This window comes from Colletotrichum fructicola (genome assembly GCF_000319635.2).
Source record: "Colletotrichum fructicola Nara gc5 chromosome Unknown KSG_Nara_v1_contig07, whole genome shotgun sequence".
Taxonomy (NCBI): domain Eukaryota; kingdom Fungi; phylum Ascomycota; class Sordariomycetes; order Glomerellales; family Glomerellaceae; genus Colletotrichum; species Colletotrichum fructicola.
The window spans coordinates 3,312,405-3,337,731 of record NW_027094057.1 but is presented as its reverse complement, the minus strand read 5'-3'; the positions used below and the strand labels follow the sequence as shown (position 1 = coordinate 3,337,731).

The 25,327-nt window shown below is 51.6% G+C and overlaps 10 protein-coding genes across 10 annotated transcripts; 4 read left to right on the top strand and 6 right to left on the bottom strand.

Annotated features, from left to right (window-relative positions):
- Window positions 1–61: 61 nt before the first annotated feature.
- Window positions 62–1,508, bottom strand: CGGC5_v012626 (O-methyltransferase; the record flags this gene model as incomplete). The annotated part of the gene is made up of 5 exons (XM_032030250.2): window positions 62–396; window positions 454–896; window positions 951–1,074; window positions 1,126–1,187; window positions 1,390–1,508. The coding sequence occupies 5 exons, from the start codon at window positions 1,506–1,508 to the stop codon at window positions 62–64; spliced, it is 1,083 nt and encodes a 360-aa protein (XP_031890175.2).
- A 2,364-nt stretch (window positions 1,509–3,872) lies between these two features.
- bglC (putative beta-glucosidase C) lies at window positions 3,873–5,753 on the top strand (the record flags this gene model as incomplete). Its single annotated transcript, XM_032030251.1, has 1 exon — window positions 3,873–5,753. The coding sequence occupies one exon, from the start codon at window positions 3,873–3,875 to the stop codon at window positions 5,751–5,753; it is 1,881 nt and encodes a 626-aa protein (XP_031890174.1).
- Window positions 5,754–7,221: 1,468 nt separating this feature from the next.
- Window positions 7,222–8,863, top strand: CGGC5_v012624 (putative amino-acid permease; the record flags this gene model as incomplete). The annotated part of the gene is made up of 2 exons (XM_032030253.1): window positions 7,222–8,764; window positions 8,823–8,863. The coding sequence occupies 2 exons, from the start codon at window positions 7,222–7,224 to the stop codon at window positions 8,861–8,863; spliced, it is 1,584 nt and encodes a 527-aa protein (XP_031889941.1).
- A 50-nt stretch (window positions 8,864–8,913) lies between these two features.
- Window positions 8,914–11,356, bottom strand: LEU3-1 (Regulatory protein LEU3; the record flags this gene model as incomplete). Its single annotated transcript, XM_032030254.2, has 6 exons — window positions 8,914–9,593; window positions 9,642–9,928; window positions 10,012–10,449; window positions 10,527–10,946; window positions 11,018–11,139; window positions 11,198–11,356. 6 exons carry the CDS (start codon window positions 11,354–11,356, stop codon window positions 8,914–8,916), a joined length of 2,106 nt encoding a protein of 701 aa, XP_031889942.2.
- Window positions 11,357–11,711: 355 nt separating this feature from the next.
- Window positions 11,712–12,703, bottom strand: bcpA-1 (Carboxyvinyl-carboxyphosphonate phosphorylmutase; the record flags this gene model as incomplete). The annotated part of the gene is made up of 2 exons (XM_032030255.1): window positions 11,712–12,476; window positions 12,542–12,703. The coding sequence occupies 2 exons, from the start codon at window positions 12,701–12,703 to the stop codon at window positions 11,712–11,714; spliced, it is 927 nt and encodes a 308-aa protein (XP_031889940.1).
- A 549-nt stretch (window positions 12,704–13,252) lies between these two features.
- Window positions 13,253–14,986, top strand: CGGC5_v012621 (putative transporter; the record flags this gene model as incomplete). The annotated part of the gene is made up of 5 exons (XM_032030256.1): window positions 13,253–13,506; window positions 13,559–13,829; window positions 13,889–14,281; window positions 14,331–14,386; window positions 14,446–14,986. The coding sequence occupies 5 exons, from the start codon at window positions 13,253–13,255 to the stop codon at window positions 14,984–14,986; spliced, it is 1,515 nt and encodes a 504-aa protein (XP_031890067.1).
- Window positions 14,987–15,057: 71 nt separating this feature from the next.
- MNT3-0 (Alpha-1,3-mannosyltransferase MNT3) lies at window positions 15,058–16,695 on the bottom strand (the record flags this gene model as incomplete). Its single annotated transcript, XM_032030257.1, has 1 exon — window positions 15,058–16,695. One exon carries the CDS (start codon window positions 16,693–16,695, stop codon window positions 15,058–15,060), a length of 1,638 nt encoding a protein of 545 aa, XP_031889945.1.
- A 1,915-nt stretch (window positions 16,696–18,610) lies between these two features.
- Window positions 18,611–20,105, bottom strand: ANK1-1-0 (Ankyrin-1; the record flags this gene model as incomplete). The annotated part of the gene is made up of 2 exons (XM_066152724.1): window positions 18,611–18,627; window positions 18,719–20,105. 2 exons carry the CDS (start codon window positions 20,103–20,105, stop codon window positions 18,611–18,613), a joined length of 1,404 nt encoding a protein of 467 aa, XP_066007994.1.
- A 1,302-nt stretch (window positions 20,106–21,407) lies between these two features.
- On the bottom strand, window positions 21,408–22,154 carry CGGC5_v012618 (Vegetative incompatibility protein HET-E-1; the record flags this gene model as incomplete). Its single annotated transcript, XM_032030258.1, has 1 exon — window positions 21,408–22,154. The coding sequence occupies one exon, from the start codon at window positions 22,152–22,154 to the stop codon at window positions 21,408–21,410; it is 747 nt and encodes a 248-aa protein (XP_031890068.1).
- Window positions 22,155–23,870: 1,716 nt separating this feature from the next.
- Window positions 23,871–25,182, top strand: pelL-0 (Pectate lyase L; the record flags this gene model as incomplete). Its single annotated transcript, XM_032030259.1, has 3 exons — window positions 23,871–24,526; window positions 24,576–24,639; window positions 24,697–25,182. 3 exons carry the CDS (start codon window positions 23,871–23,873, stop codon window positions 25,180–25,182), a joined length of 1,206 nt encoding a protein of 401 aa, XP_031889943.1.
- Window positions 25,183–25,327: the final 145 nt, after the last annotated feature.

Here is a 25,327-nt window from a genome sequence, read left to right as displayed (position 1 = left end):
TAAATTGATCAGGTAGAGATACTGCGAGCTCACCAGCGACTAGACATCTCCAACAGTCACATTAGAGCTTTGCCACTCCTTCCATAAGCTCGACTTCAAGAATTCCCTGTACCGATGACGGTGAACCCCATATCTTAACAATCTTCAAACCAATTGACTCGATCAGCTCGCGCCACTCTCCCTCCGTTCGCTCCTTGGCAGAACCAAACGCCATCATAGTGATATCGTAACTAGCAGCATGAGGATGCACAGGCCTGCTATCATCCAACACATGGTCATGAATCAGGATCTTGCTGTACCCTGGCTTCATGGCAACCTTTTGGTTCTCGAGAATTTTGAGAACGATTTTGTCAGGCCAATCGTGGAGAATATGGTGCATGTAGTACGCCCGCGCATCTACAACAAAATCAGTGACCTGACGCCGCATTCAAATGAACATTCGTGCGAACTTACGCTTGAGTGGTTGAGGTTTGAAGAAGTCATATGCAAGTTTATTGATCCCCTTGACCTGACATGCTTCCTCATCTGCAATGACGGACGGGAGGTCTTGCAAATATAGTCTCGACGCTGTCTCTGGATATTTCTCCACGAACGGCTTGAGATCTTGGCCAATGCTACCTCCCACATCGACAAGAAGCGGCAGGTTTGGGTCGGAATCCAAGAGGGTGTGGCAAGGGTAGACAGAAGTCCATCTGGCTTGACTTGACGTCGAAAGCTTCTGGACGACGTTGAACCCCTTCCCCTCGTCGGGGTACTTCTCAAGGTAACCAAAGAGACCGCCTTCCCAGTTGAATGCGGAGTCGAACATGGTGTCGCGGCTGCGGGTTGGATTGACAAAGTTCGTCTTTTTGAGGAACATTGGCATGTGGTGCAGCATTGGTACCGTGAATTTGTGACTATGAAACGTCAGTATCCCTTCATTGAGCTATGAGTGTATCAGGGATAAATACTGGAAATGGAGCATGTGTTTGTAATTATTGTCCGCCAATTGCGCGAAAAAGGGAGTGGGCTCGAATTTTCCAGTATTGGTGATTTTGATAAGACGATTGGCGGCCAGGAGACGAAGCAAACGGCCTAAAGCTGTCAGTACATGAAGAGACGAGAAAGTTGCCGTAGGGTGCTCACGAAGTAGTGCGGGGTCACATGGAGTTGCGACCCATTGAGCGAGCTCTGTCTCTGTCGCCGGCCTATTGCCATTCTCGTTCCATTTCTCGAAGAGTTGCAGGCTTTCAAATGTTTCCAATGCAGCTAGAACGGACGGCTGCGCAGGCCAGTCAGCAGCAAGAACGTCATATAAACCAGCTCATCCTTTAGAGAAAACTTGCTTCACTGAGATAAAGTCTCATGTATGTGTCCCACGGCGACTCGACGTCAATCATGAGTTCATACATCCTGAGCACGATTCTCATGCGGTCGTCTTCGCTCATATCAGCGAGTGATGCTTTCAGGTCATCAGCTGAGCGCAAGAAGGCCTCCGCAGCCCTACTCCCATTCGCTTGCGATGCCATGTTGATAGGATTTGGCGTTCGAAAAACTGTCCTTGGTATCCTGTTCAGCGAGATATGAGACGTCGTGGTCGTGGTCGTAGTGAAGTCTCGAGAAGAAAGTCCAACGTGTGATTGTTGAAATACGATTGTTGTTGTCGCGGTCGTACTTCAATGTGATACCATAGGGCTTGTGTAGGGCCTTGTACGACTGCCTCCATCTCTCCTCTTCCTCAAATACTCCATGCTGGGGCAGCAAAGTCATCCGTCGGAGGAACTGTGCAGCCGTGCCCTGGGAATCGTCTGATAGATAGACTTCCGTGAGCTTTGACTTTTGCGTTGCAGGACGTGTAAAGGCGCGGGAACACAATGTTTTGCAATTTGTGATTGGTTGAGATTTCAAGGTGGTGTACGTTAAGCTATCGCGAAACTTGGAGTCAGGGAGAAGCGGAGGTCTCAGAAAGTCTGAAAGCATACCATGTGAAATGAACGTTTCTGCATGAGATCAACTGAAATTATGGAATAGTTAGCGTGCATCATATGCTTCCTCGCGTAAATATTCTAACCCAGCTGCCTCGGGCAAATTGGGTTCACCGTGATGAATTCTCTCAGCGGGCCCACACCCTCCGATTTCCGGTCCGGACCCGTCGGAACGGTGCCCGGGTATTGGCCAAAACTCCGGCCGTTAGCTGCTCTCTGCCTTGACCAATGCCACGATGAGAATTCTCGACACAAATAAAGGTCTGGATTTAATCGACGCCTGTTGGTCCTCAGATCCCCCATTACACATCTACTAACATCGACACTTCGCATTCTACTGTTGAGTCCCTTGGTTGAACTCAATCGCAGCATCCTCAATCTGCGCTATCACCAAGTTCAACGTTGAAAATATTTTCAGAAGACTCTGCATCAGCTGGTCCGCTTACGCCGGTGTTCTGGAATGAAGACGTGAGTAGCTATAACGTCGACCAGAGAACACGCGACTGTTTTGAACATTCCGCCAAGCTTCTTCTAACATACTAGCGAAGGCCATTCACAGAAATCGATTATTTGGAAGGGTTGAATGGCAAAACTTCGGCGGCTTGGGTCAAATTCTCCACTCTCCATACAAGTTACGAGCAAGCCTCCAGCGTGGGGCCGGTCCCCCACCGGGACTGTCGAAAGGGAACCTGATTGTAAGCAATTGCAATGTCATGAATTGAAATGGTGAGCATAATAGCCAAGCGGTGAGCGGAAAAGTTGGAGATGCCAAGCATTTAACATGTGCCGAACGTGGAGCCGTCGATGTAGGATTGACAGGTGACCACCAACCCGGTTTACCAAAGGGCAACTGATCCCCGCTTCCCCGCAACATCCACCGTCACAACACCACAAGTCTCGTGCTTTTGTTCGTCCCGAGAGTCCAGACACCGTGAGCTGAGGTGATGAGTAGCATTCCACTCACGGACTAGATATGAGTCTTCGTGAATGCGAGCTTCGGATTGCGGGGGAGGATACCAGGTAACCTGCTTGAGGACCCGCCATCCTCGAGGTAGGGCCGATTCAAAGCCCCAGCTCAGTAATTCCAAGCACTTTCCAGGCTGTCACCCCAGCATAGCATCATCGGCGAGGTCGATTTATGGTCAAGTCTGTGCCCTAATGTGGAGCAATCTAAGGCTCTGGGGTCCCCGCATGTGTTCCGTTCTGCTGGTGACCCGAACATATGCCGACAGCTCCGGTCGGCAGACGATATCCCTGTATGAAGAGCGTGTTTGCCTCACCGTCACCTCATGTCGTTGGGAGAGACTTCAGTTGTGGTCATACTCTGTACCCTAGATCACGAACATCAGCAACACAGTGTTTTCCGAAAGTCGTACAATGGAGGTTGGCATTAGTGAAGAAGTCAACTACAGATTTCTCAGCATCGCGAAGAGCGGACCGTCGTGTGATTACCATAGGTCATCGGTTGACAGCCAGAAGTCTGTTCTCATACAGGAAGCCATTGCCGCTACCGGCTCGGGATTCTGCCATTGTCGCGCTGGCCTGCCCCCGACTTCCGAGGTGCCCCTCCATTGTTATGGGGGCATCATCACCTCGTACATGTATTGAACCCCTCTTCAGCCATTTCAGCGTCATCTCTCCAGTTATTTGGACCGACGCAAGGCCGTAAAATATGTTGCCAAGAGTAGCCTTTCCTAATTCTTTCGTGATTCCCACCTCACTGGTCTTGCAGCCCAAAGACTCAAGGACTCGAAGTTTGCCAGCCAATGGTAAAGGTTGCAGCCATGGAGGCAGTCTCTGGCATAAATACCTGCTGCTCCTCTGGAGGTTCATCAGCATGGCCACTCACCTCAATATCTCAGTCTCCATTGAACCTCGTTAATACGCCTGTGGGAGGCCAGTCAAGATATGAAGTCCGACTTAACGACACTTGCCTTGGCACTGCTGCCACTGGGCGTCAACAGCAACCCCACTGCACAATACCCTTGGCTCACTCATCGTGATGACTCTCTCCCTATTTACAAGAACTCTTCTTATTGCGTCGAAGCTCGAGTGGAAGACCTCGTCCAGCGCATGACATTGGAAGAAAAGGCCGGTCAGCTTTTCCAAACTCAGCTCTACCAAGGACCCAATGGCACCCTTGACGAAGGCGATGAGGCCGCACGCCGCAACAGCACCGACAATATGATCGGTGACAAGCACATGACTCACTTCAACCTCGTCGGAGATATTACCGACGCCAAGCAGGTTGCCGAGTTCGTCAACCTCGTTCAGCAGCGCGCTTTGGACACCCGCTTGGGTATCCCCGTCACGCTGTCGACAGACCCAAGACACCACTTCACTGAGAACATCGGAACCGGCTTCCAAGCTGGTGTCTTCTCTCAATGGCCTGAGACCCTGGGACTCGCTGCTCTGCGAGACGCTGATCTGGTGAAGAAGTTCGCCGAGATCGCGCGAGAGGAGTACATCGCCGTTGGCATCAGGTCAGCGTTGCATCCTCAGGTTGATTTAGCCACTGAGCCACGATGGGCGCGCCTTGGAAATACCTGGGGTGAGAACGCAACTTTGACCAGTGAGCTCATCGTTGCCTACATTGAGGGCTTCCAGAGAGAGACTTTGGGACCCCACTCTGTTACGACAGTGACGAAGCACTTCCCTGGAGGTGGACCGATGGAGAATGGCGAAGACTCTCACTTCACCTACGGCAAGAACCAGACTTATCCTGGCAACAACCTTGAGTATCATTTCATCCCATTCAAAGCTGCTATCGCCGCAGGTGCGAGACAAATGATGCCGTACTATTCCCGTCCCATTGGAACTCAATACGACCCCGTCGGCTTCTCTTTCAACAAGCAGATTGTCACAGACCTTTTGAGACAACAGCTTGGCTTCAATGGTATTGTAGTCACTGACTGGGGACTCATCACTGACACTGTGATCCGTGGCCAAGACATGCCAGCCCGTGCCTGGGGTGTCGAGAACACAACCGAGCTCGAGCGTGCAGCTCGTATTATCGACGCCGGCTGTGATCAGTTTGGCGGCGAGCAGCGCCCTGAACTCATCATCCAGTTGGTGAACGAGGGTATCGTCGCCGAAGAACGTCTTGACGTCTCTGTCCGTCGTCTGCTTCGCGAGAAGTTCATCCTTGGTCTTTTCGACAACCCTTTTGTGGACCCTGAAGCTGCTTCGAGAGTCGTCGGCAACGACTACTTTGCTCGCCTTGGCAATGAAGCGCAGCGCAAGGCCTACACACTTCTCACCAACAAGAACGACATTTTGCCGCTTAGGACTGTCAGCACGGAGACCAAATTCTACATCGAAGGTTTCAATGCCACATTCATCGAGGCTCGCAACCTGACCGTTGTTGAGACGCCTGAAGAGGCCGACTATGCGTTGATTCGCGTCAATGCTCCCTACGAGCCTCGCAGCGGAGGCTTTGAAGCCAACTACCACGCTGGCTCCCTCGAGTTCAACGCCACGGAGAAAGCACGACAGGCTGCCATCTACTCAGCCGTCCCCACCATCGTGGATGTCATTCTGGATCGGCCAGCGGCTATCCCTGAAGTCATCGATGCTGCTTCGGCAGTGCTTGGAAGCTTCGGTAGTGGGACCGAAGCATTCCTGGACGTCATCTTCGGTATTAGCTCTCCGGAAGGAAAGCTACCCTTTGACCTTCCGCGGTCTATGGAGGCTGTTGAGGAGGCTTTCGAAGACGTTCCTTATGATACGAAGGACCCTGTTTTCAGGTTTGGCCACGGTTTGAGATATGCTGATAAGTGTGCTGCGTAAATATGTCGACCGATTCCTTTTCGGATACCTGGATAGGGGGAGAGTAATAAGTAGCGGATTACAAGGGAAGATCAGCGAAGAAACGGTACGATCTTATGGGGTTATTGGAAGGGGGGACATGGGTATTATAAAGCTTCACGTACATAGTTATTCACTGAATTTGGACAACCCTATGAAATGATGTGTCACTTTGTCTCTTGCTTCTGATCTTCCGTGTCTTTTATTTCGCATCAATCCAAGGCGTGGAACCAATTTCCGCACGTCTCGACGCGTGCAACGTCGCCGCCTATGTGTTTCTGAAGAGAGTCGTCAGTAGCTGAGCTGGATAATTTTCCATTAGGGATAACGCATGCCAAGCTTCGTTTGACTCCATCATCGATATCAATCAGCCCGACGATCGACCATGCCAAGCACTTTCCTTCTAACTTCTTTGCTCTGGATGGTCTATACACCGTCAAGCAGCAGTGACTCAGTTCATCCTCGGTCGCAATGCGTAAGTATATAGATAAAAACATTGGGAATGGAATCTTCCCATGTGTACCCAATGCCGAATACACTTCTCCGTGAAGGATCAAAGCTAACCCAAGAGGCTGGGCGTGAAGTTTGAAAGTAGCTTGTCAAGGTCTAACGATGAAGTCCAGAGCCGGTCAGACATTATGATCAAGACGCAGATAGAGCAGCAGGCCTTTGTTCTTTATTCCGACCAAAATCACGTGGACCTTCGTCTGCATCTGCAGGATGTACCATAGGATGCTTTGCCGAAGCTGTATGTCTTGGCCTTATCGCCGGGTCCCCAACTTAAGCAACTGCAACTCGTCCCTTATCGCGAAATCTAACGGATATCAGACACCCCAGCCGCGGACACCCCAGCTTCGGCGAATCAGACTCGCAGAAAACAATAATGATCGCCATGTTAAATATCATAACTCCAATGGCGGCCATGCCGTCAGGGGAAATACGGGGATACCACTACCTATTTCGGTCAAAATACACGACCACTCTGGCCGTCCGAAGAATTGTCCTCGCCCGGACCAGCCACCTTCCCTGCCTCTGCGCGTCTGTTCAAACAGCTCCGTCCCTTGCTACCCCGCCTTGGCACCCTTGGCATCCACTCGGATGCGAGATGTCTCGACGAGATTGATATGAGTGGTCGATGGGGTGCCGCGAAAAAGCTTCTGTTATCGGCAGCTAGCTTGTTGTGGAAAGGGTGACTGGGATCCGGTGACATGGAGCTAGGTTGTTTGTAGGGAACAGATAGGCCAGCGTTATCAGACAAGCTTTTGGTCCGCCCTCGAGGGCAGCTTGTCTTACAGGCATATTCCAGAGCATGGCACGGGATGTCACAAGCTGTGACCTCAGCATGGTTTCCCGAATGCTATTAATTGGCCGGCTCCCGTGGTAGTTCAGACGTGTGGCCGTGAAACTCTATCTTCGTCGCACTTCTCCGCGAATTCAACGACAAGACAAAATGGCGAAAACCGAATATGAGGACTTCCAGCCCGAGGTGGAAGCGAAGCCGACGAGTAATGGCAGGAGGTCGTCTCGGAGCGGCACATTACACAGCGTCGCTGCGGGCGATGTCGAGACACTGGAGCAGTTGGGCTACGAGCCATCCAACCTGCACCGAAACCGATCTACGCGCACGCTTCTCTTCCAATCCTTCGCCATCTGCTCGATACCATACGGACTTGGGGGGCCTCTGATCAATGTCATCTATGGCGGTGGTCCATTGGCCCTGTTTGTTGGCTGGATAGTTGTCGCCCTCCTCAGCCAATGTGTCGCCTTATCAGTAGCGGAATTGGCCTCTAGGTATCCAACCTCGGCCGGTCCGTACTACTGGTCCTTCCAAGTTGCATCAAGAGGCAAGGCAGCTCTTTCTTTCGTCACTGGCTGGACCTGGCTGATTGCCAACTGGACCATCACGCTCTCTGTCAACTTCGGCTTTGCATCACTCCTCGCCGGAACAATCACTATGATGGAGCCGACTTGGGTCGCCACGTCGTGGCAGCTTCTTCTCGTATTCTACGGTCTGACGATATTCACGGCGGTGGTGGTCATCTTCTGCAATCGATGGCTCTCGACTGTGGACGCATTCTGTTCGGGATTCATCGGGGTGACCATCTTCGTCGTCTTGGTCGCACTCTCAGTCCAGGCAAAGGCAGGCCGTCACGATGCGGCCTATGCCCTAGGCCACTACGAAGAGACATTCTCCGGGTGGGAACACTTTACGTTCTTCATCGGTCTCTTGCCCTCGGCATACGTCTTCTGCGCTGTCGGAATGATCTCCGCCATGGCCGAGGAGTGCAAAGATCCATCTGTCAGAGTGCCTAAAGCCATCGCACTCACTGTTCCTATTCAAGGTGTGGCTGGCTTGTTCTTCATCCTGCCTATCTGCTTTACCTTGGCCCCACTGGATCAGATCATTGCATCCCCTTACGGCCAGGCCTTGCCAGTTGTTTTCAGCGCCGCCATGGGCACCCCCGGTGGCGGTCTTGGGCTCATGATTCTCGTTTTGATTGTCACAATCGGTTGCAGTCTGAGTATCACAGTCGCCGCATCTCGTTGCACCTGGGCATTTGCTCGAGACAACGCCATCCCAGGTGCTCACCTGTGGTCCAAAGTCGACGCAAAGTTGGGGGTTCCCGTCAACGCCGTCATTCTAGTCACCGTTGTCGAAATGCTGCTTGGTCTCATCAACATCGGAAGCACTTCGGCGTTCACAGCATTCGTGTCCGTTGGTGTGATGGCCCTGGAAATTAGCTACCTCATCCCCATCCTCATCAGCTTGATGCATGGACGTAAAGAGGTCAATGGGGCTCGTTATACCTGTGGACCAAAGATCGGCACGCTCGTCAACTGCATTGCTATTGCTTGGATCTTCTTCCAAACGGTCTTGTTCAGTATGCCCACTGCGCTGCCAGTCACGGCAGTCTCTATGAATTACGCTAGTGTGGTCTTCGTTGGTTTCGCCGTGCTATCCGCCATATGGTACCGGGTTCATGCACGGAAAGGTTCGTTATTCCTGGCATCTAAACTTTGCGTGCATTATACTGACATCCCCCACACCAGTTTACAAGGGGCCGCCTGCAACAGATGGAATCGCTGCGTGAGACATCAGGTTTGTTGGGGAGGCGACGTAAGAAACAGACTAGAAATCGTATTAGACCGAGAAATCCCAGTTATCAAACGAAAAGTCCAGCCCGAACATGTTTTGTGCGTCTCCGATACTGGATAGCCCACCTAGATATGGAGAATCGCCCACAGGTGTTCTGAAACTACTCGCAATCAACCCGCCGCCTTCCACGCGCTGGCGTTGAGCCGAGCCCTCGGTCTCCGCCATAAAGTGTTTCCGCCAAGTTGCGAGACAATCATGTACGACACTAACGCTCAGCCGATTCCGAACCTGCTTCAGTTGGATATCCTCGACTGTCGTGCCACCGATCTTGGTAGGATCGGGCAAGGCGCAGAAGAACCCGATGACATCGCCTAAGCGGGCTGGCAGATCGTTGTTGACCACGCTCATCTTCCTCAGAGCTGCGATGGATGCTTCAACAAGCTTCATTCCCTCGGTTGCATCAACCATCGAGCGGAAGTGGCCGTTCGATGCAATCCTGAGGACAATCATGGATGCACATACGAAGATCTGATAACAGAAAAAAGGGCAATAGTCGAAGAATTGGACTTGGCGCTCGTCTAGCATCCGACTTGAGTCGATCAAAGAAGAAGCTGTGGCGTAGAGGGCACAAATGCGCTCTTCATAGCCCTCAGATGAAGCATGGTCGAAAAGATAGAACGCATGCAGATGAAGCCGCGCCGCCGTGGAATGCCACGTCTTTACTTCTATTCGATATGTCAGCTGGGGTCCCTGAAATCGCGAATGATACTGACCAGTCGCACTTGAGATGTTCAGGCTCTTGCCCTCAATTTCAGTGATCTCTTTGTTGAAAAGCCGATATAGAATGAGTCGTTCTCGAGTAGCCGGCTGATGCCTGGCATCTCGTGGTTTGTCCAGTAGAGCCATGGTGACTCGACTTCGAAATGTCTCAATCATGAGGTTGTATTTAAACTTGGCGTTGTCGACGGCGCTTTCTATATCGTTGCGTACCCCATCGTCTTGCGAAATGCCTGAGCCGTACAGCTGTAAGGGTGTTTGCAAGCCGCACCCAATAGTCGCACTGGTGAGGAAAGCTTCAGTATGTCTATGCAGATCAAATGCCTAATCTCAGCCGAATATTGCTTGGCCGGCACAGGTACTGACCTTTGAGAGACAATCATACATGCTTCCCACGTCCTTGTCCATTCAGCAAGCTCCATATCAGTCAATTCCAAGGGCGCTTTCGAGAAGTCCTGTGCGTCAAGAGGACGGTTGAGTCCCATCTGTACGCCCATCTGAATCATCAAGCCCGTCAACATGAATGTCGGATCTGATGTACTGCTGCTGGTCGGGAATGGCCATGTGCATAGCAACGCAATAGCCTGAACGACATGCACAGAATATGGTGTAGTTCGCACAGTTCTCCAGAGCAGGTCGGTCACGTTACGAGCCAGCTTCGGCAGCAGTGTTGGCTGTGACTTGAGTCGTCTGGCAGCGATGGATATAATTACCCAGAAAAGGAGTCCAGAGAGTTCGTAGTATTCATGCGGCGTTCTCGCCGTATCTATCACTGGCAGAAAGGGATGATAGCACATTTTGAAACTGTTTTAAGTATCAGGGTCAGTTTGATGTCACTCTGGTAAAGATTTGCCACTTTAAGAGACTGCTGCAATACTCACATCTGGAATAGGTCTTCAATTTCTTCCACAGAGAGTACGGCATTGCCCAATGCTCGTGGACGAGGCACATTGAAAGACCCTCGGGGCAATCGGCGTGTTGTCTGTTGGTCAATCTCAGGCCTTGTTGTTAGACCTGGGGCCCGTGACTGTTCTGTGGTGGTTGTGTCTCCTCCTGGGGATCGAATCGCATCAATACTTCCTGAAAGTGGTGCGACTGACAACGCAGTATCATCGGGATAAGCTATAATGGCGTTATTGAGACTGAAATCAAGATGTCGGCTGTTTCCTTCTGTCGCCATCGCCCATTCTGCTTCAACTTCCTCCCCAGCAAGGGTATGCGAAGTAGTTGAGGCCTGTGCCTGGGCTTCGTTGAGCTGCCTTTTCAGTTCAACAATCTCATCCTGAAAGTCAGTGGACCGCCTGACCAACGTATCAATTGTCAGTGTCATGGTTCTTCCTTCCATGGTTTGGATTAACAAGGGCTGTCCTACCTCCTCTTTCTGGTTCTTCTGAAACCGTTCTCAATCTTGCATTCAAGTTCTAGCCGGTGACACCGCCGGCATTGGCTTTGCATCCGATTGTGTGCTCCTTGAAATACATATTCGCAACGAAGCTTTGTACCATCATTAGCATAATCATCAGGCCGGTAACAAGATCCAGTGAGTGCTGACCTTCTGCTGCTTACATTGATTACAAGCCTTCCTTCGTGATGCGACGTCGCCAGGCGTCTTCTCTGACGCACTTACGGAAGTAACACCGGATCTAGATCGCGTTGCCCTGGAAGATGGACTATTGTCTCCTGGGGATGTTGCAGTCCTTGGGCTTTGCATTTCGGGAGCAAAATGTAGGAACAATTGACAAGGAAGGCCGATACGGAACCTGGCCGGAGTGGCGGTTAAGTCGATAAATTGTGGAGAGAAGAAAAGGAGGAACAGTTTTGAGCCGATCGGAATTCCGATCGGAGCTTGGTGCAGATGGCTAGCGCAGGATGACCAACACGGCGCGGGGTACCTTTGTGAGCAAACCCATCATCGACGTCATCTCGGAAGCAGGCCGACTTTATGTTGGTTTAGATCATGACAGAAATTTCTATTCTACAAAGAATTCTTCCTCGAGCTGGTAGAGATGAAAGTCTGTAGATGAAGCAAACATGCGCCGGCGCCTCCTCTCAAAGCACCGACCGGATTACACCTTGTTGTAAAAGTTTCCACCTGCTGCCGTATCAACAGACATAGCTTCCTCCAATCCGACAATGGTAAATAGTTTCTTCGGGGTGAAATCCTTCTCTAGACCTGTCTTTCCTGTTTTCTTGATTTTCACAAAGACATCCTTGATCGCCTGGTATGCCGGAGCGATGGACGCGAATGGGTAGATGATGACTTTGAAGCCGAGCTCCTGGGCTTCAGCCGGGGTCCATGACGGTGTGGCACCATGTTCCACCATATTGAGTAGCATAGGCGTAGGCGCCATCTGCCTACAGACCTCTCTTGCTTCCTCGGCTGTTGTAACTCCTTCCAGAAATCCGACATCGGCACCGGCTGAAGCGGCAACCCTGAGCCTGTGTACCGCCTCATCGAAGCCATGGGTTTGGAGTGCGTCGGTCCTTGCAATGATGACGATGTCTGAGCCTAGGCGCTTCTTCTCGTATGCAGCAGCTGCGATACGTTGTCGGAACGTTTCAATGTCAACTACCGCCTTGCCGCCTAGATGCCCACAGCGCTTGGTTTGGACTTGGTCTTCGATGTGAAGGCCGGCGATGCCTGAGCGATGATATTGTGCGATGGTACGCGCGACCATATTTGGGCCGCCGTACCCTGTGTCGGCATCCGCTATGAGGGGCACTGATGGGTTGAGATTTGCAATCATTTCTGCGTGCTCGCGCATATCGTTGAGAGATGCGAAGCCGAGGTCAGGCAGCCCGAGTTTGGAGGCGCATGTCCCAGCTCCCGTCTGGATACAATTCGTCAGCAATCTGGGTTCAAATAAGGGCTGCCCCGAAGAGATTGCTTGAATACCATGTAGATGCAGTCGAAGCCGACTTCGTGGGCGATACGGGCGCTGTAGCCCTCATACACGCCGGGAGCAATGAGAATCTCATCACGCTCTAGAAGTTGTCTCAACCTGGCACCGGCAGATGCACCAGATGTGTCTTTTTGATCAACGGGAACGGAGCCCATGGTGATTAGGATAGGTTGCCCGGATTGGTAATGAAGAAAATGAAGCTCAAGGCGGTAGGCAGGCTCTAGCAGTCTGGATGAGCGGAATGAAAGTTGATAACAGTCAAATGACCCTGTTCATTTGTAGAGCCTCTTTAAACTATACCTTGAGCCAGTGACTCTTGCAGTGCTTCTTATATTCTGAGAGTTACGTAGATAAAGTCCGGACCGGTCTCATTCATCGCCGATCGGACTTGCAGCGTACATATGGCCCCCGATCGGCCTCCCCGCATCGGAACTGAGCGCCGATAGGAGGACACATTCTAAGTCAGTCTCTTCTCGGAAGTCTCCAGAATCTCCCCATGGGGAAGAGTTTGTATATCTGGGGTACTTGCAGATACTTGGCCGCATGAGACGTGGTGCCGGGAGTCACCTTCCAGCTGACCATGTTTGTGAGAGCGTGGGTGGTGCATAAAAGGTTATCATCATTCTAATGTCGTCAAGCTCTTCAATATTCTCTCAGTTCGAGAATCTTTCGTGAGTTTTGACAGCTTGGCTACAGCTTTCAAAATGATGACATCTGTGAAGAACAACATCACGGAACCCTCTAGTGCTCATATTGAGGAAGGCGAGTCTTTCGAACTCAAGGCATCTTCAACGAGACAAGGCCAGAAGAGCAAGCACCGACATAGTTCCTTCGGTTATCATGAGAGCCATGAATGGAAAGCAGCCGAACGCCGTGTCGTCCGCAAACTGGACATGACCTTGCTACCAGTAGTCTGGGTTCTCTACATGTTCAACTACCTCGACAGAAACAACATCGCGTAAGTCACAATCACTCATCCATCTAACTGCTAGAAGTTTTGCTAATTAAAGCACACAAGCCCGTCTTGACAACTTTGAAGAAGACCTTGGCCTACATGGTACTCAATTCAATGTCGCCGTATCAATTCTTAACGTCGGCTACATGCTTGCTCAACTTCCTTCCAACATGATCCTCACACGAGTTCGTCCGAGCCTGTATCTACCATCCTGTGTTATTGTCTGGTCGGCTATATCGGCAGCCACGGCCGGTGTCCACAAGTACTCAGGCTTGATTGCGGTGCGGTTCTTCCTCGGCATCGTGGAGGCCCCTTTCTTTCCAGGGGTATGCAAACCTTTAACTGAATCAGAGCTTTTTCTTCTGCTAACATGATCATCGTGAAGGCATTCTTCATGCTATCGGCTTGGTACACCAGCAAAGAGCTTGCTCTCAGAACCGCAGTGCTTTACTCAGGTCTGGTTTTAGCTACGGCGTTCTCCGGACTTATTGCCGCTGGCATCTTCTCTGGTCTATCTGATAAGGCGGGTCTGCATGGATGGCAGTGGCTGTTCATCATTGAGGGCGCCGGAAGTGCACTTGCCGCCATATGTGCCTTCGCTCTTTTGCCCGATTTCCCCGATTCCCAGACGGGAAGTGGGAAATGGCTGTTTAGTGCTGACGAGCTCGAGCTTGTACAGCAACGTATCGCTTTAGATCGGGTCTCCGTACCTGAAGCCGACCGGTCCATATGGCATGGGCTGCTTCTTGCTGTGAAAGACATCCGCACGTGGATATTTGTGAGTTTCGTGTACGATCTTCAACAAGTACTTTGCTGAATAGTTCCAGGTTATTATCCTATGCGCAAATCACACCGCGTACGGCTTCAACAACTTCTTCCCAACGTGAGTATCCTCTACCAACGAGTTCAAAGAGACCGATGGCTGATCCCAATCAACTATAGTATCGTCAGCTCCATGCACCTTGGCACCCGCACCATCACGCTGGTTCTGACGGCCCCTCCATACTTATTCGGGGCCGCCGTCTCCTTCATCGTAGCTCGCTCAAGCGACCACTTCAATGAGCGCGGCTACCACATCAGCGTACCGATGGTTGTGGCCATCGTAGGGTTCATTATCTCGACGGCAACCCTCAATGTTCCTGCCAGATATTTCGCCTCGTTTCTTTACTGCTCGGGTGCTTTTGCTGCGAATGCTGCAGTTTATTCCTGGGCCGCATCCTCTCTCAATCAAACACCCGAAAAGAGAGCATGTGCCACTGCTATCATGAATCTTCTATCCCAGCTGGGGAACATTTGGAGTCCCTATTTCTTCCCATCATCGGACGGGCCCCGGTACATCATGGCAATGCTTCTCATGATGGCATTTTCGGCGTTGAGTGTTGTCTCATCATTGCTGATGAAGTACCTATTGAAGAAAGCGAATAGGAAGATACTTTCTGAAGCGGAGCGGACAGGGCAGCAACCCAAACTTTATACCGAGTAGCTGAGACCGTCGAACACTGTTGTGAGCAAGCTGGTGAACAGGAAAAAAGGGAATCTCTATTTTCTATATATTTACACCAACTCAAGCGAAACATCAACATCTTGGGCAGCCTCTATGCTCTTGCCCAGGATATTCTTCTCGTGATCCAACAGCTCTCTCACGTTTGTGCCGACCATGCAGCTCATATCCTTCTTCTTCGCACCCTTGACCCATTGTTGGTCAATCATCCAGTGCGTCGGAACTTCGAACTCCGTTGCGTTGCCCATCTTATTCTTCAGCAGTCCACCGTTGTACCACAGCAGATTATCCACCTCGTCCACGTGCGCAATCACGAAGCTGCACACCTGTGTCATGTCCGTCTGGACTCCGCGAATCGGAAATCTCCAGCCAACCATGCCGCCGTAATGCCTCGAGAAGGAGTATTTCGATCCCGTCACTTCCAGACCGATCCAGTATGTTTCCTTGTCGCCGTAGGTAATCCGATACGTCCATGAGTTGCGCACTGCGTAGGTGTTTTGCCAGCCGATGTGTAGCAAACCCATGAGAACATCAAGTCGTCCCTTGTTGAGCACAACGATACCAGAGTCCCCCTCCTCGGCGTATCTCTCTGTCCAGACACGCGATTTCGACAGTTCTTCGCTCGGGCGCTTAATCATCTCGTGGTACCAATCGTGTCGTTCGGGGAACTGGCCCTTCCAAAGGAGTCGATCGTGGAAGAGCAGCGCGCCTTTATCGCGATAGCTTCGCTGCTGCAACAGCTGTTCGGGCGCCTGCATGAAGACGACATCGGCGTCCAGGAGAATCACCTCCTCGAAGCGACTGCCGAGCGCGGCAAACGGCTTGATCGCCCATCCTCCCTCCGCCAATCTCAGAGTGGTGTCATTGAACACGGTTGTAATGTCCAGGAACTCGATGTGGCCATTATCGCCCGTGGCAGCGGCCTGAACAAGTGTATCACGGTCCTCCTCGCTCAAGTCCTCGTCGCCGGCGTACACAATCTGGATCGGTAGCGTGGTTCGGTGCACGCGCGTCAGCGACGCCACCAGATGGCACGCGAATCGCAGCGTGCCAGATCCGGTGGGGATGACGATTCCCGCATTTTTCGGCTTATAGATGCCGTCGTCCGCTTGCCTCCTGGAGATAGCGTCAGCCGCTGCTGCCGGTGCGCCGGCGACTGCATCGACGCTGTCCTCGACGACTGGGACGACTGGGAGCTGCTGCTGCTGGGGCTGACGAACAGGGGGTTCCGCACTCCCAAAGCTTCGCCGAAGATCCGCGAGGGGTGACCGGCTGTGAGGGTCTCTTGGCGGAGATTGCAGGAAAGGGTACAGGGATGCCGCGACTCGTTCGATTTGCTCGGCTAAGAAGTCTCTCTCAGCCCCCACAAGCCGCTGTCCCTTTGGCGTCCTCTCCTCCAATGCCTCAATCCATGAGCGCAAGATCTTTGTCCTCTCGCCAAGTTCGCCAAAGATCTTCTTGTATGGGGGTCCGAGAGGGTAGTCGACAAAGTATTGTGCCGTCTTATTGATTGCATCGAGGTTGAGTCCTGATGTTGTCGACGTTCGAAAGCTGAACTCTGCTGAGCTGAATGGTGTAATATGACCGTTAAATCGCAGTAAGTAGACAACGGTAAGCGTGATGAATGCCGCCGCCGCGAGGACGGGTGTCGACTGAGCGCCGTATCGCGATGAAAAAAGTAGTCGAACCATCCTCCACCATGTGTTTGGAACAAGTCGTCGAAGTCGTTTCCCTCGCGGCAAGCTGCGCGCAAGACACCAGACAGGAAACCAGACTGCGCGGCCGTTGGAAAGCTGGGCACGCCGTCTTTAAAGAGGCCAAGACCTGCAACGATAGCTTCCATTTTTGGAGATTGAGGGTTTTTTTAGTGAAAGCTTAACCTTGCCGGGTTTCCTTCCGCTGCGGCAGGAATTAATCTATCTGACTGGCAGCTCCTCCGTGGTGCGGCTCGCAAGTCCCGAAGTGCTCTGCAGACCTGCCAAACAACATAACAGGCCATCCTGTTTGACGTTAGATAGGCCGCGCCAGCAGGCTCAGCCGTGGCGTCGTCTCATTGCGAAGCTGTTGCGTCTGGGATCCCCTTTCGACTCCGAGCTGCCGGGACAAACACGCGTCTTGGATATAGCGTGGCCCCACGTCTACTAAGATCCAGGCCAATGCCTCCCCCGCATTCCGAAAATCATGCCCCTTTTTTCGTAAATGGCGAGATCTCTCGATCTCTTTGGAGGATGAATGAAGCTATTTTGAATCATGGCGAGATGGGTTGTTCTGTGAGAGTTGAGTTTTACTTGGTGTTGAGGATTTGCACTTGACACATTATGATCATCAATCAACGTTGTCATGGTTGCACCAGATTAATGACCGACTCTAACGCTTGGCGGGCCTCTGACGCTTCGCCCAAAGTACTTCAATCAATCGCGAAATCTCACGTACATAAGAAGGCGCCCAAACTCGGGACGAAGATTCAGCGAGATGCCAGCCGATGTTTAGTGGAGACACGGGGAGCACCAAGGGTCTGCCGTCTGGTGACAATACCCCGGGCAGACCCCTTTCTCATCGCCGGCGCTGTTTTTGGACTCATCCAGCCAATGGAGTTGCGGGGGTTGGTTCTTAGGGCTTCGCGAATGCTTGACTGCAACGCTGGACTCTAGAATCTGGAGTCCCCGATGAAAAGCGCCAAGTCTCGCGTCTGACAGTGTTCACTTTCTGTAAGATCGACAGTTGGATTGTCATTTGCGAACACGGGATGGATCATTTCGCTCGCTGTCCCTGGGTGCGTCGCCAAGCTCCTTTTGTCGTAGCTGGTCTGCAGTCGAACAAGCTTGAAGCTTTTAGGGGCTCGCCGGTCGGCTTTGCTTCTGAAAAGGGGTTAAGTTAGTGCTGGGTGCCTGGGTGTTTGAAACGGCTGACCGCTGTCAGTGTCAATGACTCAAGTCATTAAGGCGCAGAACCACTAACTGATGGGCGCATTGTCAGGCATCGTTGCTGGAAGTCAGGGTAAGTATTTCATTGCTGTTGTTGGTGGCCTTTCCTTGGAGGATCGGCGGAATTAAGTCCTTGGAATTAGGTGGGTATCAAACGGTGGCAACAGCATATCGCAAACCGCGGGATCCGATATGCTCTGTTCAGGTAGGCCGAAAGCCTTTTTAAATCGAAAGAAAACTCTGTACTGAAACCACAGTATTCTTTGAAGAAGGTGTGTTCGCGCCTGAGTTGCTTGAGTTATGGCATACTGGCTCGATCCAGACATCAGACTCGACGAGTTCAACTATTATATTCATATGAGACAACTTTGAATGTCGCGCCAGTCGACCTCACGTACACTATGTGAGTACGGCTTGATTGTCTGTGGCAAGGAGAAACTCGTTCATATATTGGCCAGCTCAGTCCCAAGTGATCTATCTATCAATCGCCTCATCCCAGGATCAACGTCCATGCCACACTTCAACGTCAACTCTGAGGTAGCCATAACCAATGGCCTTTTGGTCTTAATTGCCTCTAGCTTCAGGAGGCTGACTGGAGCTTTTCAATTTGTTCTTGGGTGTTTATTCGGCTCCCAGGTCGTTTCAAACGATGACCGCGGTCTTTTGTTCTCCCCGTCGACCATCAATGTATCAGACCCTCTATTGCGATTGTAACAATCGGAAGGATATGCTTCTCCACGCTGCCCTTGATGAATTTGTGATGAAGGGTATATGCGACTTCCTTGCTCACTTTTCTTAGCACTTTTCTTGTACCTGGCGACCTTATGTTTCCACCTAGGGTCATCATATTTTCCGTTGTCATCACTGCTGCTGCGGCTCTGTTGATAGGCGTTCGGCGACCAAGATCGTCCTCGCTCTCTGGGTGTGATGGCGTCCTCCAACATCGTAATAATCTCATTCATTGCCTGAGCTTTGTCATCTCCCATATCTTCGGCACAATCCTTTGCGTACTTCAAAAAGCCGCTTTTTTGGTCGTTGGTGAATATCCTGCATCCTTCCCTGAGCAAAAGCCGAACCACTTCGCTGAAGGCCTTCGCTATCGCTATGTTCATAGCTCTGTCGAGGTGTATGTCTTGTTGTTCTACCGGGAGGCGTTTCCCTAGAAGAGCACGGGTGGTGGTTAGATCCTCATTATACAGGCAATGCTCCAGCGCAGTTCGACCGCCCAGTTCTCTGGCTCCAAGATCCGCACCTTTATCCATGAGCAACTGGACCATGTGATGGTGTCCATTGGCAGCTGCCCATATCAGTGGGGTCCTTCCGTTGTTCGCGCTTGACTCGATATAAGCTTTCCTGTCTAGCAAAAGCTGCCCCGTCTGTTCGAAGCCTTCATAAGCAGCTGCTGCTAATGGAGACAAGCCCCATTGATCCTTGACATCGACATCGGCGTCGTTATCCAAAAGGAGCCTGACCACGTGGTGGTGGTTCTTTCTGGCTGCTAAGTGCAATGGCGTGATGCCGTCATCATCTCTTGCGTTCGCATTCGCGCCATGATCGAGTAGCAGACGACTGATTCGCACATGACCCTCATAGGCTGCTACCGCCAGGCAAGTGCTGCCATTGCGGCCAGTAGCCTCAATGTTGGCTTTGCGATCGATCAATAATTGCAATACACCATCATGACCTTTGCTAGCTGCCATAGTCAATGGTGTTTCTCCGTTTCCATCTTCGGCTTCGAGATCGGCGTTTGCGTCCAGCAACAAGCGCATGATCTCAACCCGACCGTAGCGAGCGGCTAGAGTTAGGGCATGTTGGTCTGCGCCGGAGTCCATGTTGCTAATGCTGGCCTTTTGATCCAGTAACAATCCAACTATCTCAACATGATCGCTTATCACAGCCAAGGCAAGAGGGCTCCGACCATCAGAACCTTCTAGGTCGATATCTAGGTCAATGTCTTCCCTGCGCTGTAGCAGCAATAGACACACGGAAACCAAACCCTCCGATGCGGCTCTCCCGAGAGGAGTCAGTCCGTCACCATCTTGAGAGTTGACGTTGAATCCTCTTTCAAGCAACCAGATGAGGGCCTCGATGTTGCTTGACCTGATGGCAGTCGACAACGCTGCAGCACTCGTGCTGGCTTTGGTGACGTCATCTAGTTGCCCAGAAAGATATTCCATCGCTCCTAGATGACCTATGGCAACAGCCCGCATGAACAGCCTGATCTTCTCATCGGAAATTGACTCGATATCTGCATCTTGAGCTGGCAAGATACGGGAGAGGCTTTGGGCAACTGAATTGTGCCATTGCATCAACCTTTGTACTCCTACACCCATTGGTAGGCGGCCGCTGAGGGAGGATATCGACTGGAGTATCTCGTTCTTTTTCTCTTGCAGTCTTTCACCTTGTTTGGTGACGGACTTCAAGACTCTCTCTGATTCAGCCAATTCCAGAGGCAAGCGCTCGAGCTCTTTCTTCATCGATAAAAGTCGTGTTTCCTTGTATTTAATGTCCGCCTGTTTTTCCAGAACTGAACATGCTGCTCTGTTGACCTTTTGACCTAATTGAATATCCTCTTCAAATAGAAATTGAAGCCGACGATCACACGCGACCAACTCAATCTCGCTAGTAATGTCCAGATAGTCGACTTGTCGTCTTTCCAACTCAGCAAACGATATTTCGTAGACGATATAGCCGCCTTGGCGTTTGGTTATTTGCTTAACTGTCAAATTGCACCAGCCATTGCTAGCTCTTTCTCTTCCAGTAAACCGCGAGAGAGATGGAAGAGCGGGGATTTCACGCGCAAGGGTGTCCAGTTCCATGGATCTGGAGGCCACCATGAGGTGGCATGTTAGCTGCGGTTGCGACGAGCTGATTTCCAACTCCAACATGACGACAAAGTCTGGACTTTGCTCCTCACTGTACCGGAGTCTGATCCATGAAAGTTGTTTAGCGTCGCGTCGGAAGTCAACGCCAGTGATGCCAAATCTCTTACTTGTGTCCCACCGATCCTTCGGGTAAACATTGAACACGGCCAGTTTGCTGGAGGCTGGTACTTCAATGCTGTAACCGTACCTACGATCAAACTTTCTGATGTCTTCGGCCAGTGAGAGGTCTCGAATTCGCAAATTGGACGGCTCTTGTGAAAAATCTGTGTCAAATAGCTGTATGGCTTTGCTTCCCTTGGGCCTCATAAACTCGTCCGTTGCCGATCCTGGCTCGACTTGACAGAGAGGAATCCCTATGCAACCCTTTTGCTGGGGCCTTGAATAGCATTTGAGCAAGCCAAAGGTGTGTCCCGTCTTGGTTGTGTGCAGTGGAAGTTGTAAGTGATAGTAGCCTCCGTTCACGTCTAGGCGTTGTCCGCTGTGACCATTTTCCCAAGGTACTACGGTTCCACAGTTAACGAAGCCCTGAGGGCTGGCGGCCAAAATGTTCCCGTATCTGTTTATTGAAGGTTGTTGAGGGTGGAGGTCGTCATGTTACAAATCAAGTCCCCAGGCTAAAATGGAGGCGTCTGGGGTTCTCTGGAGGATGGCTTCCTGTAGCCGGCTGAATGCAGCCGAAGCCCCTTCTCCATACATGATTGGAAGACTGACGTTGAAAATACCGAAAAGACAGTAGGCCATGTCTTCCCCTCTCGTCGTCACTCTCTGGGCAGCCCAGGACATGCGCTGGGCAACGCTTGCATCCCGAAAACCGCCAAGGAATTGAGCAGGAATGCCAGTGGCCTTTTCGATCATGCTAGTCATAGAGGCTTTCTCTCCTAGCTTGGTCCAGCTTTGACTGTAGAAGACTAGGTCCTGGGGGGCTAAGAGCTCCTGCAAAGTCCATCCTCTGGTGTGCCACCGGCTTCGCCGGAAGTCGTTGTCGAACGTCGAAGTTGCCTTGTCGGGCACATCGGCAAGATAAGCATAGCAACGGCCAGCGGTCTGATACCAAGTAAACATCGAAGTGATTGCTTCTGAGTAGTCTGTGTGATGGGACTTGTCGATGCAGCAAGTGTCGATCCAAACGTAGTCGAAGCCATCAGCTTTCGCCTGCTGGCAACATCCATCGAATTTTATCCTGCCAGGTCCGGTCTTGGATAGCTGGTGGTCTTTCTGGATATCGCCGAAGTGTATCTCATCTTTCTCTTCTCCCCATGTATGAGAAAGAATAGCGTAGCGTGGGAAGTTGTTCTGAAACTTTTCCAGCTTGCCGCTGTGGACGTTGATAAGCCAGATCATGGTCGAAGTCTTACGCTGTCTATCGTAGGAAATATTCAGCACTGGCTGACGTTGATCTAAGTTCTGTACAAATTACAAGACGAGGCGCAAGAGTGAAGGCAAGTTCAAAGGTCAATCTCCCATTCTCTTGTTGGGATGGGATGGCTCAAAGTGCAATGTAAAGAGGAAGTCCACCGAGGCTATGAAGAGTCTCTTAAATGATATTGGATTATGGGATACGCAGTGTACACAATTAGCTGACATTGCGTACCACTAGTAGCTACGCAGATCCAATCAGAACATCTTCTGAGTGCTAGCCTATGTGTTGTCATCGCTGACCTGCATTGTTGCGTCGGAGTCGAGCCAATAGACCAGCAGCCAGCTGAAACTTGGCACTTGTGGCTGCAGTAAGGTATTAAAATGTAAGAATGAATGATTGGATCGCTTCAGGCTCAACTATCAGAATAACCGAGCCCGACTGCTTGATTGCGATTACGCCTTCATCGTGCCTACTTGCACTTGCAGTCGCACAAGTCTCATGGAATTTCCCGAGCTGAAAGTTTAGCGGTCATCATTCAATGGAACCAATTGCTTGTGTCTTCATTTTGTTATCCATATTCATCTAGGACATCAATGTAAAAGTTGAAGCCTTGTCACGATGCTTAGCAGCTAATGTGAGGTGTGTTTGGATGATTCTCAACTCGGGTGAAAGGTCAGCAGCGGGACAGGATCTCAAAGCTGCTCGGAAAAAAAAAAGAACGTTCTAATGCACTATCAAGTAGCATGATTGACTAGTCAAGTCGGGCTTTCGTTTGAGTCATGATGGCGCACAATGGAATTGACGGCCCACGAGTACACGGGGCTTTCTCGAACTCTAATTCAAGCTTGTTTGGAATAGAGTGAAGTTTTGACTAGTTCGTCAGCCTGGGAACCTGGAATAGCCTCGGATACTGCATCGTCTATTGAATTTATTGATGCAGAGATCTTTCGTCAAATGAAGCCATAAGTTCTGTCGACGGAGCTCCTAATTGAACCCGGGAGGAATTTGGTCCTTCCGATCTTAAAGAGTCTGTGCGCTAAAGAAGTCCAACATGATGTCTAAGATGTTCTGCAAAGAACTGATGGACATCACATACGAGTTCAGTTTTTGAGGGACACCAGGTCCAGAATTCTAACTCGCTATCGCAACGAACCTAATATTGACGATTTTCTGAATTCCGGAGAGCTCGGTCGATCCAAACTGGTGGAATGAGCTTCTCCCGCCCGAGAATTGTGGGTGCCTCTGAGATTTGGGGCTGCGTAGACGTCTTGGCACAGCACCACGTTACAGTGCTCGTTGATGAACGTGGTAGGGGTTACCCCTACGTCCGCTTATGGCCGATAACAAAAACAGCTAGAGCTGAGCTCCTGTAAATCTGCTCACAGGCCTTTCGACTCAAGCCGCTGCCACTCACGATGGAGTCACTCGGTTCGGTAAAGTATGTTAAAGAGAACCAAGAAATCCGGCCCTCTCAGCGAACGCCGCCAAGACTGCTTCATTTTGGCACGGTCAGTATCTGTAAGCGGCGCCAGTCGGATCCGACGGTTGGTTCCGCATCGAGGAAGGAAAAGATGATTGTATAAAGGCGACGCCGAGTCTGTCCCACGATGTCGGCTTTGGACGGAATCAGTATCGTTTCGTAACTGCGAATTTTTGTTTGTCAACCCAACTTTTACACTCTTTCACAACTGCCCATTATGTTGTTTCTATCAACACTTGTTTCGTGTCTTCCCCTGGCCCTGGCGGCCAATATTTACGTCGCCCCCACTGGCAACCCGACCCCGGACGGCAGCTCGGCCAAGCCGTTCGGTGATATCCAAGCCGCCATCAACATTACCCAGCCCGGCGACGTTGTCATCCTTCGCGGCGGTACATACGAGCTCCTCAAGAACATCAACATCACCGTGAACGGCACCGCGCAGGCCCCGATTACCCTGCGTGCGGCCACGGATGAGGTAGTCATCATCGACGGCGAGGGTCTGCCGAACACTCCCGCGCCGGTGGGTGCTTCGATCCCCGGCAAGGAGCGCGGCGTCCTCCACGTTGAGCGCATCCACTACTGGAACTTCCAACGCCTCACTTTCACCCACGGCCCCTATGGTGTTTACGTCAAGGATAGCAGCAACTTGCGCTTCAACCAGATCGTGACTCGGGATAACTACGAGAGCGGCTTCCACATGCAGGGTGCCCTGTCTAACAACGTGATCTCTTACCTCGACTCGTACGGAAACCGCGATCCCAGGAACAACGGCGAGAATGCCGATGGTATCGCCATCAAGGAGGGCAAGGGAGAGGGCAACATCATTGTCGGCAGCAGGTTCTGGGACAACTCCGACGATGGAGTTGACTTCTGGTAAGTGTTTTGTGACAGGCGTGGTGTCCGGGTTGCTGACCATTTGCAGGGAGTTCCACTCCAAGTTGACCATTAAGGACAGCATCGCCTGGGGCAATGGCTACAACCGCTGGGTAAGTCGACCTCTCAGTCCAACACTTCCTGTACTCCAGAGCTGACCAGTCGTCCAGGACCTTCCCGACTTCACCGGCAACGGCAACGGCTTCAAGCTCGGCGGCGGCAGCGCAGGCGACATCCTCCCCGCCGGGCGCGACGTCGTCAACTGCATCGCCTTCGGCAACAAGGCCAACGGCTTCACCGACAACTCCCAGACGGGCGAGTTCCTCTTCGAGGAGAACACGTCCGTCTGGAACGGCGCCGTCGGCTTCCGCAGCGTCAACGCGACTGGCGTCCTCGAGCGCAACATCGCCGCCGTCAACCGCCCGGGCTCCCCGACCAACGTCACCTACGGCGGCCAGGTCACCCTGCGCGGCGCGCAGATCTCCAGAGACAACTCATGGGACAACTCGGCCCCTCTGCTCAGCAACGCAAGCTTCAAGAGCATTGACATCAGCCTTGTCACGGGTGCGCGTAACAAGAACGGCAAGATCGCGGCCAGCGACTTCTTGATGCCTGTCGATGGAGCGAAGCGGGGTGCGACCACTTCCTGGAAGTAGACCCCGCCCTGATGTAGGTGCTGGCATTTTCATTCTTCATGTACATATTTTTCCCACAAAAAGAACAGCTCTCCAATGAGACACTAGATGTTGTCATGGACGATTCTAGAACTCACATAAACTTGCATCCTGAAGATCTCTGCAC